Source organism: Coregonus clupeaformis, chromosome 29, assembly GCF_020615455.1.
Source record: "Coregonus clupeaformis isolate EN_2021a chromosome 29, ASM2061545v1, whole genome shotgun sequence".
Lineage (NCBI taxonomy): Eukaryota > Metazoa > Chordata > Actinopteri > Salmoniformes > Salmonidae > Coregonus > Coregonus clupeaformis.
The window spans coordinates 43,187,889-43,204,928 of NC_059220.1; the positions used below are offsets into that span (position 1 = coordinate 43,187,889).

General features: G+C 42.0%; 1 protein-coding gene across 3 annotated transcripts in view; it reads right to left on the reverse strand.

The window, feature by feature from the left end:
- LOC121545130 (arf-GAP with SH3 domain, ANK repeat and PH domain-containing protein 3) overlaps positions 1–15,427 on the reverse strand; it is a 55,956-nt gene extending 40,529 nt beyond the window's left edge. For all 3 annotated transcript variants that reach the window (XM_045209213.1, XM_045209214.1, XM_041855545.2), the window contains exons 1-3: positions 15,087–15,427; positions 9,371–9,443; positions 2,249–2,394 (exon numbers count right to left, since the gene is read on the reverse strand). In XM_045209213.1, the coding sequence (XP_045065148.1) occupies positions 2,249–2,394; positions 9,371–9,443; positions 15,087–15,248 (381 nt within the window). In that variant the 5' untranslated portion in view covers positions 15,249–15,427. The remainder of the gene's footprint in view (positions 1–2,248; positions 2,395–9,370; positions 9,444–15,086) is intronic.
- Between the last annotated feature and the right edge of the window lie 1,613 nt (positions 15,428–17,040).

The following is a 17,040-nucleotide window of genomic DNA, read 5'->3' on the forward strand; positions in this document are numbered from 1 at the left end:
GCAAATATATTTTTGTTCAGTGTAATACATTCACAATTTTCTGCCCACAGTTTGATGTACCTCATATGCTGGATGAAGTGATATCACTTGATGGAAACAATCACTCAAATAAACAAAACATCTGACCCATTTTGTAGATCCTACTGATTTACAAATGTACTGATTAACTGACTGATCAGTGTAGGGTTGCAAAATTCCGGTAACTTTCCCAAAACTCCCCGGTTTTCTAGAAAGCCCGGTTGGAAGAAGGAAACCTGGAAACCTCCAACCAGGCTTTTAGGAAAACCTGGGACTTTTGGGAAAGTTAATGGAATTTTGCAACCCTAGTTCAGTGCAAAAACAACATATTCTGTACTGAAGCAGCTCTGTAGGTAAACAAAAGTAAACTATTTCCCCCTTCTGAGTTCACACTTGGGATCACCTTGAGAAATTAATGCAAACTTTAAAAAGTTCAAATTTGTCTTTGTTTTGATTGGCTTCCGAGAACTTAGGAAGTGGAAAGAAGGCTCTGTTCTGTTTAACAGTGAAACAACCCTCTTTCAGAGCACGCACACACATACAAACGCACAGCCACACACAGTTTACTGTAAAAGCCCCTAAATCAAACAGTGGTAGTGTTTTGGATTCGTTTCCTCAGTTTCCTCTAGCACTTCCGAGGTCCTGAGAGGGGGACTTTGATTGACAGCTGGGGGGAGAAAAGGGGAGGGGCCTTGTCCACTCCCAACACAGAGGCCTGGGATGAATAATAATCGACTATCAAGTGGGAGGGTTCCAGTTCTCGGAGGGGCCAGCGGTGCTCTCCTGCAGCTCTTCTATCCCCCCGACAACGCACACACACACTCCTGCGAGCATGTATGCACACACACACCGACTCACTCCTTCAAGCATATATGCACACACACACTGCTGATACAAAAGTGGGGTCTTTCCTCACCCCTCCTCTCCCTAAAAAGGGGGCCCTTTGACCCTCCAGCTGTGACTAAGTCACAGCTTAGTGATGGCGGTAGGACCACTCAGCACTATTCATGTGTAGAGCTGCAGACATTAAGTACTATATGTGTGTGAGGGAGAAGATTTATATCATAGAAATAGAATGAGTTTACATAACCAGACAATGATGGATTAGGACTATTCTACACTGAGTGTACAAAATACCTGCTCTTTCCATGACAGACTGACCAGGTGAATCCAGGTGAAAGCTATGATCCCTTATTGATGTCACCTGTTAAATCCACTTCAATCAGTGTAGATGGATTTTTAAGCCTTGAGACATTGATTGTGTATTAATTGCCATTCAGAGAGTGAATTGGCAAGACAAAATATTTAAGTGCCTTTGAACGGGGTATGGTAGTAGGTGCCAGGCACACCGGTTTGGGTGTGTCAAGAACTGCAACGCTACTACGCTTTCGACACCTTGTAGAGTCCATGCCCTGACGAATTGAGGCTGTTCTGAGGGCAAAAGGGGGTGCAACTCAATATTAGGAAGGTGTTCCTAATGTTTTGTACACTCAGTGTATATTTGTACATCTACCTTAGGTCATTGATGGAGCTCAACTCCAAACGTTTATGGATCTGAATACTGCATTGGTGTTAGTAACAGCCCATTGTCACCTCTAGCAGCTCTCCTAGATGTCACCCAAGGGTGTATTCACTAGGAACCAAACGGAAGAAATGGGGAGGTACTTACCTGAATTTGTACAATAGAAACTAGTTTTCGTTGTAAAATAGTTTTCAGTTTGGAGTAAACGTTTTGCAACAGTGGCCTACTTATGAATACACCCCAACTTTACAACATCTGTTCTGTCACCACCCACATCCAATAACAAATCACCGTCTGTCTCCGTCTTCTCAAAAGCCCTGTTCCCTCTGAACTATACCCTTCTCTCTTCCCCCTTCTCAACGCCATCACTACATCAACACTGATCACTCCAAACTCTGCAGCCATGCCTCTCCCCCAGATCCAAAAGGTTATTCCCGCACCTCTCCCTACCCAACTCCCCAAACTCATTCCCTACCCCTTCCCCCAAAGTTTCTCTCATCCATGTTTCCAAAGTGCCTTACCTGTCCTGCCCCAGACTCTTACCCCCATCCCCTTATCCTCTAAAAATGTCTCCCCCCTATTATAACTCAAAACTCTTCCGACATCTTGCACCTATTGCTTCTCTCCTCCACCTCCCATAAGTCTTCCCCCACTCTTCCTTCAAACTCTTACACCCTATCCCTCCCAAAGTCTCCCCTCTACTCTCACCAGGTTCTTGAAGAGTGCGGTGACCTCCCTGGTGAAGACAGCCAGGTTGAGGAACCCTGTGGACACCTCGTTGTTGTCCTGGGTCAGGTGACTGTTCCCCAGGTTCTCCAGCACGTCGATGTACTGCTCCTTGTTCTCCGCGTGACCTAGAACCGCAAACACATTTAATTGTTGTTTCCATCCTATGCTGCCTTTTGAGTCATTCCATGTCATTTTAGCAAGCCATGACACCCACCATCTCAGATTGTTCTGAAATCATTTCGGTAGTTGGAAACCAATACGATTAGCATTCTTGAAACTTTCATTTTGTTGAAATTTGAATTGATCTGAGAAATTAAGCTAATTGATTGCACCCAAATTGACCCTGTTAATTTATAGGATTCACATAATATTTAACAAATATAGTACCCAATATCCAAATTGGACCAAATTTCTTCCTACGATTGAGTAAGACATGAGGAATCCAATAAAATTGTCAAAAGCCCCCCATGGACCCCCCCACACCCTACGCCAATCCCTCCCAACAACCAGTATACAGTATCGGTTCTCTATTTCTGAGTTGTATGGAGCTGCAGTTTGGAGTATTGCTTCTTCAAATCCTAATGAATTAACTGTGAATCTGGATGTTCCCCCCCGTTCAGAGAAATTAGCCATTGAAGTTGCTTGCATTATTTACCATAAATTAGTGTGAAAGTACCAGGTTTTATCCACAAGAATACAATCACCACACCCTTTTACCCAATCACCACACCCTTTTACCCAATCACCACACCCTTTTACCCAATCACCACACCCTTTTACCCAATCACCACACCCTTTTACCCATTTTGCTGGTCTCTGTGTTTATTAAATGGATCCCAACATTTTCTTTTCAACTCTGGGTAGAAAACCAATAGCTTTTGCTCACGATGAAAATAAATTGTCTGGTCAAGCCAGTCCTCCATGAAAGCAATTCAGTTTGTCCTTCTCTTAGCAACCTAATGCCAAACAAATACCATTGCAAAACACTATATACAGTGTGTGTTTGTGTCCCCCCCAGTCACTGACAGTCACTCAATTAGCCATGCCAGCTAACAATTTTTGGATTGGTAAATTATTCTAGTCAGCTATCATGGCCGAATACACACCAGGCAGGCAGGGCACGTGCCCAGGGGCTCTGACCTCCAGGGTGCCCCCATTGATTGGTCACTCTCACTCAGATATCATATTAACATGGCATAAATCAGGGCTAAATGTGTAGAATTGCAGGAAATTAGCTGTAAAACTGGAGAGAAAAAAATCTCCCCATGGCAAAGTGTAGAATTGCAGGAAATGTACTTTAAAACGTACATTTCTCTCCGCAGTCAAGAGAGGGGCCAGTAAATCAATTTGTCCAGGAGGTGGGGGAACCCCTAACTAAATATTGCTTAGGCTCCCCAAAAGGGGGCATTTTTTCATGAGCCTGGGTCCTAGGAAAACACTGAATTTCTCATTTGGTTCCCAAGCTGAAAAAGTTTATTACGAAACCCTGGTCTAACTAATCCATACCTTTTTTTAAAGGGAATAAACCACACACAGAGGGGCCATTTCCTGAACACAAATTAAAGGCCTTTGCAGACTGTATGATTTTAGCTGTCTTTTGACAAAATGTCCACGTCGTAGGCAAAATCTTAGGTCGCAAATGATTGTCAGATGTCTTGGCTCTTTCAATGTGACAGGGTCTAGGTCTGCCGCTACGTGCGGTCGTAGGCTCTGAAAAGTTCTGGAAGTGTCAGAATTTCTTTGCCTTTATCGTGTAGTGTGGCTGGTGTTATGAGCCAACCCGGTGACTGACCAATAGAACACGGCCGGCACGGAGTATGCACACAATAATACGATTAATGTGAATAGCCAGATTAAATATAATAGGTAAGGTTTTAAACGTTTAAATCTAAATCAAAACATATAGGCCTATGGGCTAGTTCTAAATGAGACTATGATTTGAAAAAGTCGCTGTTTCTTGTCTTAGACTGCACACACTGAGCATCATTCACAAGTGATAATATTCTCACCCATCAGACTATTCTCAATTTAAATCGTGTCTTTACATACAGTACCAGTCAAAGGTTGACACACCTACTCCTTCAAGGGTATTTCTTTATTTTGACTATTTTCTACATTGTAGAATAATAGTAAAGACATCAAAACTATGAAATAACACATATGGAATCATGTAGTAACTAATAAAGTGTTAAAACAGATTCTTCAAAGTAGCCACCCTTTGCCTTGATGACAGCTTGCACACTCCTGGTATTCTCTCAACCAGCTTCATGAGGTAGTCACCTGGAATGCATTTCAATTAACAGGTGTGCCTTGATAAAAGCTAATTTGTGGAATTTCTTTCCTTCTTAATGCGTTTCAGCCAATCAGTTGTGTTGTGACAAGGTAGGGGGGGTATACAGAAGATAGCCCTATTTGGTAAAAGACCAAGTCCATATTATGGCAAGAACAGCTCAAATAAGCAAAGAGAAACGACAGTCCATCATTACTTTAAGACATGAAGGTCAGTCAATACGGAACATTTCAAGAACTTTGAAAGTTTCTTCAAGTGCAGTCGCAAAAACCATCAAGCGCTATGATGAAACTGGCTCTCATAAGGACCGCCACAGGAAAGGAAGACCCAGAGTTACCTCTGCTGCAGAGGACAAGTTCATTAGAGTTAACTGCACCTCAGATTGCAGCCCAAATAAATGACACTGTCAGTGATTTATGTAGAATTCAAGGCACACTTAACCAGCATGGCTACCACAGCAGCGATACGCCATCCCATCTGGTTTGCGCTTAGTGGGACTACCATTTGTTTTTCAACAGGACAATGACCCAACACACATCCAGGCTGTGTAAGGGCTATTTGACCAAGGAGAGTGATGGAGTTCTGCATCAGATGACCTGGCCTGCACAATCACCCGACCCCAACCCAATTGAGATGGTTTGGGATGAGTTGGACATCAGAGTGAAGGTAAGGCAGCCAACAAGTGCTCAGCATATGTGGAAACTCCTTCAAGACTGTTGGAAAAGCATTCCTCATGAAGCTGGTTGAGAGAATGCCAAGAGTGTGCAAAGCTGTCATCAAGGCAAAGGGTGGCTATTTGAAGAATCTCAAATATATAAAACATATTTTGATTTGTTTAACACTTTTTTGCATACGGAGATGTAATCCGTATGCACTTGAATAGCGAATGGAGCCAGGTAGGCTACTATGATTGTAAAGCTAAGCAACGCGCCTAATATTTTGGAAAGTTGAGGAATAAATATAGTAGGCCTAGCCTATAAAAAGCTGATGGGATCCTTCTCTTTTTAATCGAGGCCATCTAAAAAAAAAAAATCTATGTTTTCTTACGCAATAGCATAGCGTATAGAAATGTTGCACAACATGGGCTTATAGGAACACTTATTTCATTCCATGCATCAACAAGCTATGAGGAGTTGTCTCTCGCTGCACCACAGGTAATCCTATTCCACTCACACTCTGAATACCAGGGCTCTCGTGAAGTGTTTGATTTGATTGTCAATTGCATTGATGTCAGAGTGATTAGAGGGACACTAGAGCACGGAGAACCAGGCCATTACCGACTAGCCGTTAGCAAGTTTGGTAGGCTACTAATAACCATCAGCGGGATCATAGCGCAGTTTTGGAGAAGCATAGTTACCGTGACAGGTCAAGACTCGTGACTGCCGGTGTGGCGGTACGGTCACCGTAACAGCCCTACTCAGTACACTAGTTCTACACTAAGCAAATGGACCAACGTGAGAGAATGGAATAGGAAGGCTTGGAGTTGGAAAGTCGGATTATTTAGAACTGTGTCTGTTTAGTCTTCAGGGTCACTTAGTCCAGTGTAGGGTCTAACCTTCTAACACAGTGGTGCCAGGGCTCATAAACATAACGTGAGGTTATTAGGTCATGACCCCATATGCCCTTTCATACTACTGGGCCAAGCACAGCCGAGCTGCACTAGCTGAAACCGTGCTGGATTAGAGCCAGCATAGTGTAGTTTGACGGCACAATAGTGTGAAATGGGTAACAGAAAAAGTAGTGAGTTTGTGTCCCCGCAGGCTGAGCCAAGGTCTGCGCGCTAACCACGGGTGTCTTCACAATAGCAAACATCTAACAAGCAACAGAATGCTGACTAACGTCCCTGGGGAAGATAATTAATGACCTTTAAAACTCCAGCAAACCCATCTCTCTTTCCAACACACAAACCACTGCATCCTGGCAAGAGCGGAGAGGAATAGGCCATTCTTGGTGGAGGACAACAAAGAGAGAGAAGAGATATATGGAGAGAGAGAAGAGAATGGAAGAGAAGAGAGAGAGGAAGAGAAAGACAGAACAAGAGAGAGAAAGAAAAAAGGAATGAGGGGGAGGGGGAGTCAGATAACCAACCACATATCACAACATCATGGCTGATTGAGCGTTTCCGAATAAGCCAGCAACTAACAGGAAAAGAGCCCCCCCCCCTTTAGCCTTACTGGAATGGAACAGCCCCATATGATTCCATTTAAAGAAGTCCTCCAGCGATGTTTGAACATTTACTGTTGAAAAGAGATATCCCAAGTATAAATATAGTAAAGTACACACACTAAAGAAGAAGTGGTCACCAATCGGTCAATCGCGATCGTCAAAGCATTCCTTGTCGATCACCAAACATTTCTGTAGAAAAACCAATGATAAAGGTATAAAGGCTTGCGTTCCTTTTTTTCTTATTTTTGTTAATCGTGTTGCCCTGTTGGCGGTAGGTGCACTTGATTCAGAAGCCCTGTTGGCGGTAGGTGCACTTGATTCAGAAGCCCTGTTGGCGGTAGGTGCACTTGATTCAGAAGCCCTGTTGGCGGTAGGTGCACTTGATTCAGAAGCCCTGTTGGCGGTAGGTGCACTTGATTCAGAAGCCCTGTTGGCGGTAGGTGCACTTGATTCAGAAGCCCTGTTGGCGGTAGGTGCACTTGATTCAGAAGCCCTGTTGGCGGTAGGTGCACTTGATTCAGAAGCCCTGTTGGCGGTAGGTGCACTTGATTCAGAAGCCCTGTTGGCGGTAGGTGCACCGGGTAGGCAGTGTTCCCATTTTGAACCATTTCATTTGTCTGAAAAGACAAACTCCGCCTACCCGGCTGACTGGGAGATCTGTGGCTAAATCGAGTGCGCCTACTGCACTGACCAATCAGACAGCTCAAATCACAACCACAGCAAAGTTTGATACTAGCCTACGTGACCAGAAACAGACTGTCAAAGAATTCAGCAAAGAGCTGCTGTTTTTATTAGTGAGTTCATGTCTTAAGTTGTTATTCAGCACTCTCCGCTGCGACTAATGCTCAAAATGTTCAAAACAACTGGGAACTCGGAAATCTCAGACTTCCAACTTCAGTGCGTTGAAGAAAACTGGGAACTCCTAAAAAAAACGACTGAGATAAATAGTTTTGAACAGTCATCCAACTCGGAATTCCAAGTCGGAAACTATGGCATCTTTCTAGAGCTGACTTTCAGACCTGAAGATCACTGACGTCGTGATCACCGACTCGTTTCCCCCCCCCCCGAGTTCCCAGTTGTCTTGAAAACACCATGACCATCAGATGCAGTAAAATAAAAAAAGCGAATTATTTTCAAATTATTTCAATTTATGCTCAGCTGTGCCTCGCAAGTGCTACACCAACTGATCTATTTCGTTATCAAAGCTCGAGTTTTGAAATATAATATGGTCTGAGAAGAACAATATTAGGTGAATGTTACATTTTTTAAGTCATGTTTGGAAAAAATTCGGAGTGGTAGATCTCGGCTTGCTTTTTGACTGTGAAAGTGACACAGAAAAGGTTGGTGACCACTGCACTAAAGGGTAAAAAAAAAGAAAAGTTGAGCACAATTTCAAACTTCAAGGAGTAAGGCATTCAAGGAGTTGGTCTTATGGGAAGTTGCGATGTCATTGGCCTCCACCTTTGCTTGAGGAACAACAGAGGAGCAATAGAAAACAAAAGAGGAAAGGCCCACTCCCTACTTGTGCTATGTCATGACATACATTTGGTTAAGTAAATTAGGTATTAAATGAGGTGAAAATGAGACTGGAGTGCCAATTTAAGAGGGAGAGAGAAAGTGGGGCTTGAGAGGGGGTGGGGGGAGAATAGTGGAGTTGGGGTCTCAATTGCAGAACTGTACGGACTGACACAAACATCATTTCCCAACTTTGGCTCTCTCTGACTCACATCTGACAGTTAAACCCCCAAAATGGAAAACAGACTATTTCAGAGTTTGGAATGTTGAAAAACAAGTCACTTTTTAGATTGGCCTCCAAGACTCATTTCGAAAACCGAAACTACATCCAAGTTCACTGATGATGCTGTTCAACTTCATGTTAGCATTGTGAAACTGGTGAGTAATTGTTTGGTCACATCACAGTATGAAGAGAAGTTTCTTCAAAGGCGCCAGAATCGGAATCTACCTAATAAGAAAGTCAACAGACATGGTTTGTCCAAAATCTGATAGAATACTGTACAAGCTTCTTCACAGTTGGACTTAGACAACATCAGCATGCCAATCTGGTGGGTGAGTTGATCATTCTAACCATCATGCCAACAAAGCACATATTTTACAAGCTGTGGTAGGTGGACAGTTGGCACACATACTCGCGTGCACGCAAAACACACACATGGGGGCGCCCTACTTGACCTCTGGCGGACTGGTGTCTGAACTAAACAGTGTCAGTTAAACAGCTAACACAGAGCCCATTGTCAAACACACAAACACTCTCTGTCATTAATCTCAGACCACAGGAGGCTGCTGAAGGGAGGACGGCTCATAATAATGGCCGGAACGGCGTAAATGGAATGGCATCAAACACTTGGAAACCATATGTTTGATGTAATTGTTACCATTCCACAAATTCCGCTCCAGTTATTAGCACTAGTCCGTTGTCCCCAATTAAGGTGCCACTAACCTCCTGTGTCTCAGACAGACAGAGTGGAGTGGCTCAGCCAACGCGTTGCATAGAACCCCATACAATGTCAGCCTCCATTTCATCCACAAACACACATGAACCATAATGAGACCTCATCCCATGCCCAAGTCTAGGCAGTAATGTTTTAATATGTAATACAGTGTGTGTATGGTGAGGAGCCACTTACTGATTCCAGAGCTGTGGATGGCCTTGACCATCTTCTTCATCCTCTGTAAGGTGCTCTGGTCCATCTCCATTGACTGCAACACAGAGAGAGAAGAAGAGAGTTAATGAAACATACAGAGTGTACAAAACATTAAGGACACCTGCTCTTTCCATGACAGACTGACCAAGTGAATCCAGGTGAAAGCTATGATCCCTTATTGATGTCACTTGTTAAATCCACTTCAATCAGTGTAGATGAAGGGGAGGAGACAGGTTAAAGAAGGATTGTTAAGCCTTGAGACAATTGAGACATGGATTGTGTATGAATTGCCATTCAGAGGGTGAATGGGCAAGACAAAATATTTAAGTGCCTTTGAACGGGGTATGGTAGTAGGTGCCAGGTGCACCGGTTTGTGTCAAGAACTGCAAAGCTGCTTGGTTTTTCACACTCAGTTTCCTGTGTGTATCAAGAATGGTCCACCACCCAAAGGACATCCAACCAACTTGACAACTGTGGGAAGCATTGGAGTTAACATAGGCCAGCATCCCTGTGGAAAGCTTTCAACACCTTAGAGAGTCCATACCCCGACGAAATGAGGCTGTTCTGAAGGCAAAAGGGGGTTCAAGTCAGTGTATACTGTCATATTGACTCCAGTCCATTAGTAGCTAAAAGTTTAAGACAGACAAAGGCAGATCATTTCCTATGGGGTAAATCCTAACTTGAGATCTGCCTATGCATGCAAATCTGGCTTTGACGTAGTTACAGTTGAAGTCGGAAGTTTACATACACCTTAGCCAAAGACATTTAAACTCAGTTTCTCACAATTCCTGACATTTAATCCTAGTTAGAATTCCCTGTCTTAGGTCAGTTAGGATCACCACTTTCTTTTAAGAATGTGAAATGTCAGAATAATAGTAGAGAGAATGATTTATTTCAGCTTTTATTTCTTTCATCACATTCCCAGTGGGTCAGAAGTTTACATACACTCAATTAGTATTTGGTAGCATTGCCTTTAAATTGTTTAACTTGGGTCAAACGTTTTGTGTAGCCTTCCACAAGCTTCCCACAATAAGTTGGGTGAATTTTGGCCCATTCCTCCTGACAGAGCGGGTGTAACTGAGACAGGTTTGAAGGCCTCCTTGCTCGCACACGCTTTTTCAGTTCTGCCCACAAATGTTCTATAGGATTGAGGTCAGGGCTTTGTGATGGCCACTCCAATACCTTGACTTTGTTGTCCTTAAGCCATTTTGCCACAACTTTGGACGTATGCTTGGGGTCATTGTCCATTTGGAAGAGCCATTTGCGACCAAGCTTTAACTTCCTGACTGATGTCTTGAGATGTTGCTTCAATATATCCATATTATTTTCCTTCCTCATGATACCATCTATTTTGTGCACCCCCACAGCATGATGCTGCCACCCCCGTGCTTCACGGTTGGGATGGTGTTCTTCGGCTTGCAAGCGTTCCCCTTTTTCCTCCAAACATAACGACGGTCATTATGGCCAAACAGTTCTATTTTTGTTTCATCAGACCAGAGGACATTTTTCAAAAAAGTACAATCTTTGTCCCCATGTGCAATTTCAAACTGTAGTCTGGCTTTTTATGGCAGTTTTGGAGCAGTGGCTTCTTCCTTGCTGAGCGGCCTTTCAGGTTATGTCGATATAGGACTTGTTTTACTGTGGATAAAGATACTTTTGTACTGGTTTCCTCCAGCATCTTCAAAAGGTCCTTTGCTGTTGTTCTGGGATTGATTTGCACTTTTCGCACCAAAGTACGTTCATCTCTAGGAAACAGAACGCGTCTCCTTCCTGAGCGGTATGACGGCTGCATGGTCCCATGGTGTTTATACTTGTTCATCTGTACAAACAATAGTACACGTGGCACCTTCAGGTGTTTGGAAATTGCTCCCAAGGATGAACCAGACTTCTGGAGGTCTACAATTTTTTTTCTGAAGTCTTGGCTGATTTCTTTTGATTTTCCCATGATGTCAAGCAAAGAGGCACTGAGTTTGAAGGTAGGCCTTGAAATACATCCACAGGTACACCTCCAATTGACTCAAATTATGTCAATTAGTCTATCAGAAGCTTCTAAAGCCATGACATCATTTTCTGGAATTTTCCAAGCTGTTTAAAGGCACAGTCAACTTAGTGTATGTAAACTTCTGACCCACTGGAATTGTGATACAGTGAATTATAAGTGATATAATCTGTCTGTAAACAATTGTTGGAAAAATTACTTGTGTCATGCACCGACTTGCCAAAACTATAGTTTGTTAACAAGAAATGTGTGGAGTGGTTGAAAAACAAGTTTTAATGACTCCAACCTAAGTTTATATAAACTTCCGACTTCAACTGTACATGCGCAGACAGATGCATTGATGTCAATGCCCTGATGTCAATGGGAGAAATCCTTACTTGAGAACCATGCATGTAACGCTGACGTATGTTGTATTGATGTCAATGGGAGATTGGAGCAAAAATTTCAACATTACACCACCGACTTCAAGTTAGTATTTCACCTAGTAGGACTGACAAAGAGCAACGGTGAAAAAAATTTAACTTGTCGAACCGTCTATAGGGAAAACGCAATTCTTTGACTGTCTAGCAGCGGTCACGGTGACCCGGAAGTTCCCACACCGTGACTAACGTTGAGTGAACAGTTGAATCAGCAGTTAATCCGTCTAGCACTGTCATGCTTGTCATCATTGGGCTGATGATGTCTCATGCACCAACCTCACCTGTCGTTTTTTCAGGTTCACCGCCCTACCGTGCGTCGACATGTTGAAACTTCACTCTACTGTTTGCTTTAGAACAGGGGTATTCAAATCTTACCCTACGAGGTCCGGAGTACTGTTGATTACCTGTTCTACCTGATCACTCATTACACCCACCTGGTGGCCCAGGTCTACATCAGTCCCTGAGAAGGGAAGAGTTGGGAAAAAAGCAGTTGAACTGGCTTCGAGTTAGACTTGAATTTAAAAGAACCTAGCTAGCTACATGACACTCCTTTGGCACCAAAATAGTTTATATATTACAGCTAACTCGACCAGTCGTGGTTAGTGTATATGTAGCCTAACATCAGCCCTTCTCATTACAGTAGACTTCCCATGTCTTATTTGTCTAATGAAAAAGCACATGGGACTTTAAAATGTATGGAAATGTATGGAGACTTAAAAATGGAGTACCTCCTTTACTTTCCACTGTTTCACTGTCAACCACTGAGCAAATGAGCGGGCCATGTAGGAGTCAGGGCAAGACTGTGGTCAAAGTGAAAAAGTAATGTCAAACTATTACGCTTCAATGTCAAATCTGTTGACTTAAGTCTAAAAGGGTTAAGGTGATGGCTCCATTCCAATGAGGTAATGTCACCATCTAACAAAGGAATAACCTTATTCAAACCTCTCCTTGTACAGCGTCCAAGTACAGGTCAGACCACCATGGTGCAGTTACAGCACACCCTGTTACGCTGCCTAACAGTGTTCAAACCCCTGTGCGTAAAGCATAAAACCTGAGATCCTGAGGACCAGACCCTGTGGATCACCCTTGCTGTGGCCTGTCTGCAGCATCAATACAGGCAGACACACACATACAGACATGCACAAACACACACAGGGACACACATGCGCGGGCACCCCCCCACACACACACAATTCCCTATACTCCAGAGAAGAGCAAAACGGTTACACCCATCAATAAATCTGTTTCCTGCAATTGTATGCATTTTGCCATAGCTAATGCTGTGTTCTTTTGCTCAAACAATAAAATGAATACTGCTAAATTAAATGTTTTTGGAATTTTAAATTCTCCTTGACTGTCTAGCTTTTATTTTGGTGATTGTTAGTTCTCAAAGATAAAAAAAAAAAAAAGATATTGGTCCATTATCTTTTCTACATACTTTATATCTGGTTTTAGCTGTTTATGTTTACACTGAAAGCATTTTTCCATCCCGAAAATGTATTACAAAATATATATAAAGGCATCAGCATGCTTCCCAGCCTAAACAGTTCGAAAGAGTTTATGCATATATTATGACGCATTTTGTTTTGTTTTGTTGTTCTTGCACAATTTGTTTTATCTTGAGGCAAGCCGAAGTCGGTAGCTAAAGTCTACGCCCCTTCGTCGGTGATTGGTCAACAGTACGGATTCTTCAGTAAAGTCTTTGGTTGTCATTCAACGAGAGACGACTCGTTTTCATGCACAGTTTTTCATTTATAAATACTGCACCAAACATCTTAGTTAGATGTAAAATTGCACGACTAAGATGTCCTCTGCAAAAACATCAAAATTAATGATAGATTTGAGTTATCATTGATTAATTCTGACTATTTTGAAGAAGTGGCTATGGCGTCTCATAATGGACAAACAGTACTATTGCCATTTGTTTCGCGTTTTCAAGCTAAGGTCTTTTAAGGAAGTATGCGAGCACACTCATTCGGTTCGCCTAGTGGACTTCGGCTAGCCGCCAGCTGAACTGAAGCATGCTGACGCCTTCACCAAACCCACAGTTCGGTACATATTTCGGTTTTGGGTTCACGGGTTGGTTTCGGTACAGCAAATAAAAATGAAATGCCATTCAAAATGTTCAACTTCCACAATGTTCCTTGCATTGTCTGTTGTGACCGGATTGTTATGTTGGGCTCTCAAGTTTCCACTCTGATGCTGCGTTTAACCATGTGGGAGGTGGGAATTTACCAGTTGTAAATATCAATTGGATGCATTCATGTGATTTAAACCCATTGAGAAACACAGATTGGCTAATGGCCAACAAGCTGTGTCAACCATAAACTAAAAGTACAGCTATCATGCTTGTAAACAAATTATAGAGTTCAAAAACCACAATATATTGATTTCAAAAAATGTTTTATTGTTGCATTTAACTGCCGAAAATTATGTTATAGAGGTAATGTCCTTAGTAGGTGACGTCAGAGGTCACCATGTGGGAGAAATGGCTGCTGAGGATGATAGACGAGTTTCCCACTATTTATTAACAGTTTGAGGGCCATTCAAGTGATTTTTTTCATATGTTGTAAATTCCCATTTGGTTACGAACGCACCATGACACTGCCTCCTTCAGTGCCAGATGCAAACTTGTGACTCATAATGGGGGCGTCCCACTCCGGGCTAATCTGATGGGTTGGGCTGTCACTGCATGGTGGTGAAAAATGGTGTTTCATAAAGAGAGAATGCATATTGTCCCCTTTTTTCACCTACATTCAAAAAAGTTAAATGAGGAAATCGAAGCCTATGCAGCCTGAATGGGGAACGTTTTAGGCACGAACCGTTCCACGAGACATACGAATATATTGCCGGTTGCATAGAATATAATAATAATAAATATAATATAATAATACTAATTTGGACGGTAAAATGACACGACTCAATATCGCCATCTGCCGGCCTTTGGGCTAAGGCTATACCTACTGCAAGACAGAGCTCCAAACGCTACTGTAGTTTAAAAGTTCAGGGTTTCCCAAACTCAGTCCGGTCCTGCGGTTTCAAATAATCAAAGTTTGATGATGGGTTGGTTATTTGAATCAGCTGTGTAGCGTTAGGGCAAAATATATTTCTACATAGTCTACTTCTATAAATGACAAAGTGAACTTGGCAAAACTGTTTCGCTTGGATAGTTTACTCACTGGAGGTTCGCCTACCTATCCGTTCACCTCCCACCACTAACTGTCAACAACAGTTACCTGTGAACAGGTAAACAATAGTGCGCACTGAACGCCCAGCTTACCTCTTCCACTGCCGAAACCGTGTTCCGACATTCACTCATTTTGGATTGAAAAGTCGAAGTAGTCGGTGATGCCAAATCCTCGTTTGTCAGAGCAACAAAGTCCGAAATGCTGATACGCTCCGGCATGTTGCTCTCCAAGTAAAAGGGTCCAACTGAAGACATTTAAAAGGTAGTCAAAGTTTCAAACACGCATGTTTCCGCGGGAAATGCACTTGTTCTCCTTTGTGGAAAAAGCTACAACAAAAGGTAAAATTCCCCAACACAATATTCCCACGTTCACAACTATATGAGTGAAAATTGTTTTTTTCTCTCACTGCGGTGCAACTCATGAGTGAGCTCCACCGCTGACTACAATCTGCTAGCAGCACTAAAGATGACGTCACTTTCCTATGGTATTAAACAAACCTTCAAAATAAAAAATTCAAATTTCACAACCATTCCATAGGCCACAATGCAAATCACTTAATACGAAATACATATTGGCTTATAGTGAAAAATATATTATTTCTGTCGATGTAAAAGTGGGGTTAGGAGTTTAGAATACAGTGATTTGCATTGTGGCCTATGGAATGGGTACTTTTACTACAAAAGGCCAGCAACACTCCGTATTATTCAGAGCCCCATGAAATGACACAATATATCAATTCTACAGCACTACTGAGTAATCCCAACCCCACATTTACATCGGCACATAGAGTCGTTTTTTCTCTATAAACCAATATGTAATTCATATGCTGTGTAGTGCATTGCAGTGAATGGAGTGGGTGGAGTAAGGAGTCACCAGCACTCTAGTAAACCCATTGCCCAACAGAATAGACCATTTAAAGTTTTGTAGACTCTATTGAGTAATTCCAATTACGTATATTTGTATTTTATTAATAGCCTTAGCTTTCAACATACCAGTATTGGTGTAAACTTTCTAAAGAAATGCTCGTATAAATAATACAATATTAAATATAAAAGTACGTCAAATGCTGTGAAAAATAGTTGTACTGCACTAAAGTGAGAGAAAAAAATCGATACTCCCAAAATTGTCTTTGTAGGGCGACTCTTATTTTGAAGAAAAAGATCCGCGCTTTGTGCTGCCAGGAGAACGGTAATCCACTGCTGGCTCTGTGCGCGCAATTAGGGAGGGAGTAATTCCATCATCACGTGAGAATGTTTGCACTTTCTGGCATTCATAATGGGATTCGTGAAGAATGGACCTGCAGTCTTTTGCCATCTCATTTCCCCTCAACTCAATGCAAACGCTAGTGTGCAGTGAAAACAGACTACACAGATGAATAGGGTGTCACACTCAATAAAATCCATTTAGAATGCAATGAAAACGTGCTGGGTGGTATGCAATAAGGGAATGGGGCAGGGTCTGAGTTTTTAGTGAGGTCTGGATTTAATAAGAAAGTTGAAGCTCATTTACTGTATTTATATACAATAAAAAAAACTCTAAAATGCTATTTGGAAAGCAAAAAAATACAAACATGTTTTTTTTTTTTTTACCCCAGGCATTATCACATTGGTTGCTGTAGCTTCATTCACCTCAGTTAATCTACAAACACATAGCCTATTAGCTATACAATTAGCTGCTACACATTAGCTCAAATTAACTAAGCACAGGGATTAAAAACTATAATTTAATACATACAGAGTGATCTATTAGCAGAACAAGTATTTTATTAACAAAAGGTAAACAAATACGTTTGCTTTACATAACTTTTTTTGTTGCAGTTTTACAGCTAATTTCCTGCTTTTCTACACATTTTGCCATGGGTTGGGGATAATTCCCTTAGTTTTAAAGGCTAATTTCCTGCAATTCTACACATTTTGCCATGTTAAAGGAACATTTCAAAAAATTCATATTCATCATCTCCAGCACCACCCCAACATCAACATATGTGAAAAAAGCACGTTTCTATTATTTGTAGTCAAAAGGATAGAGGAAGATACAGTGGGGAAA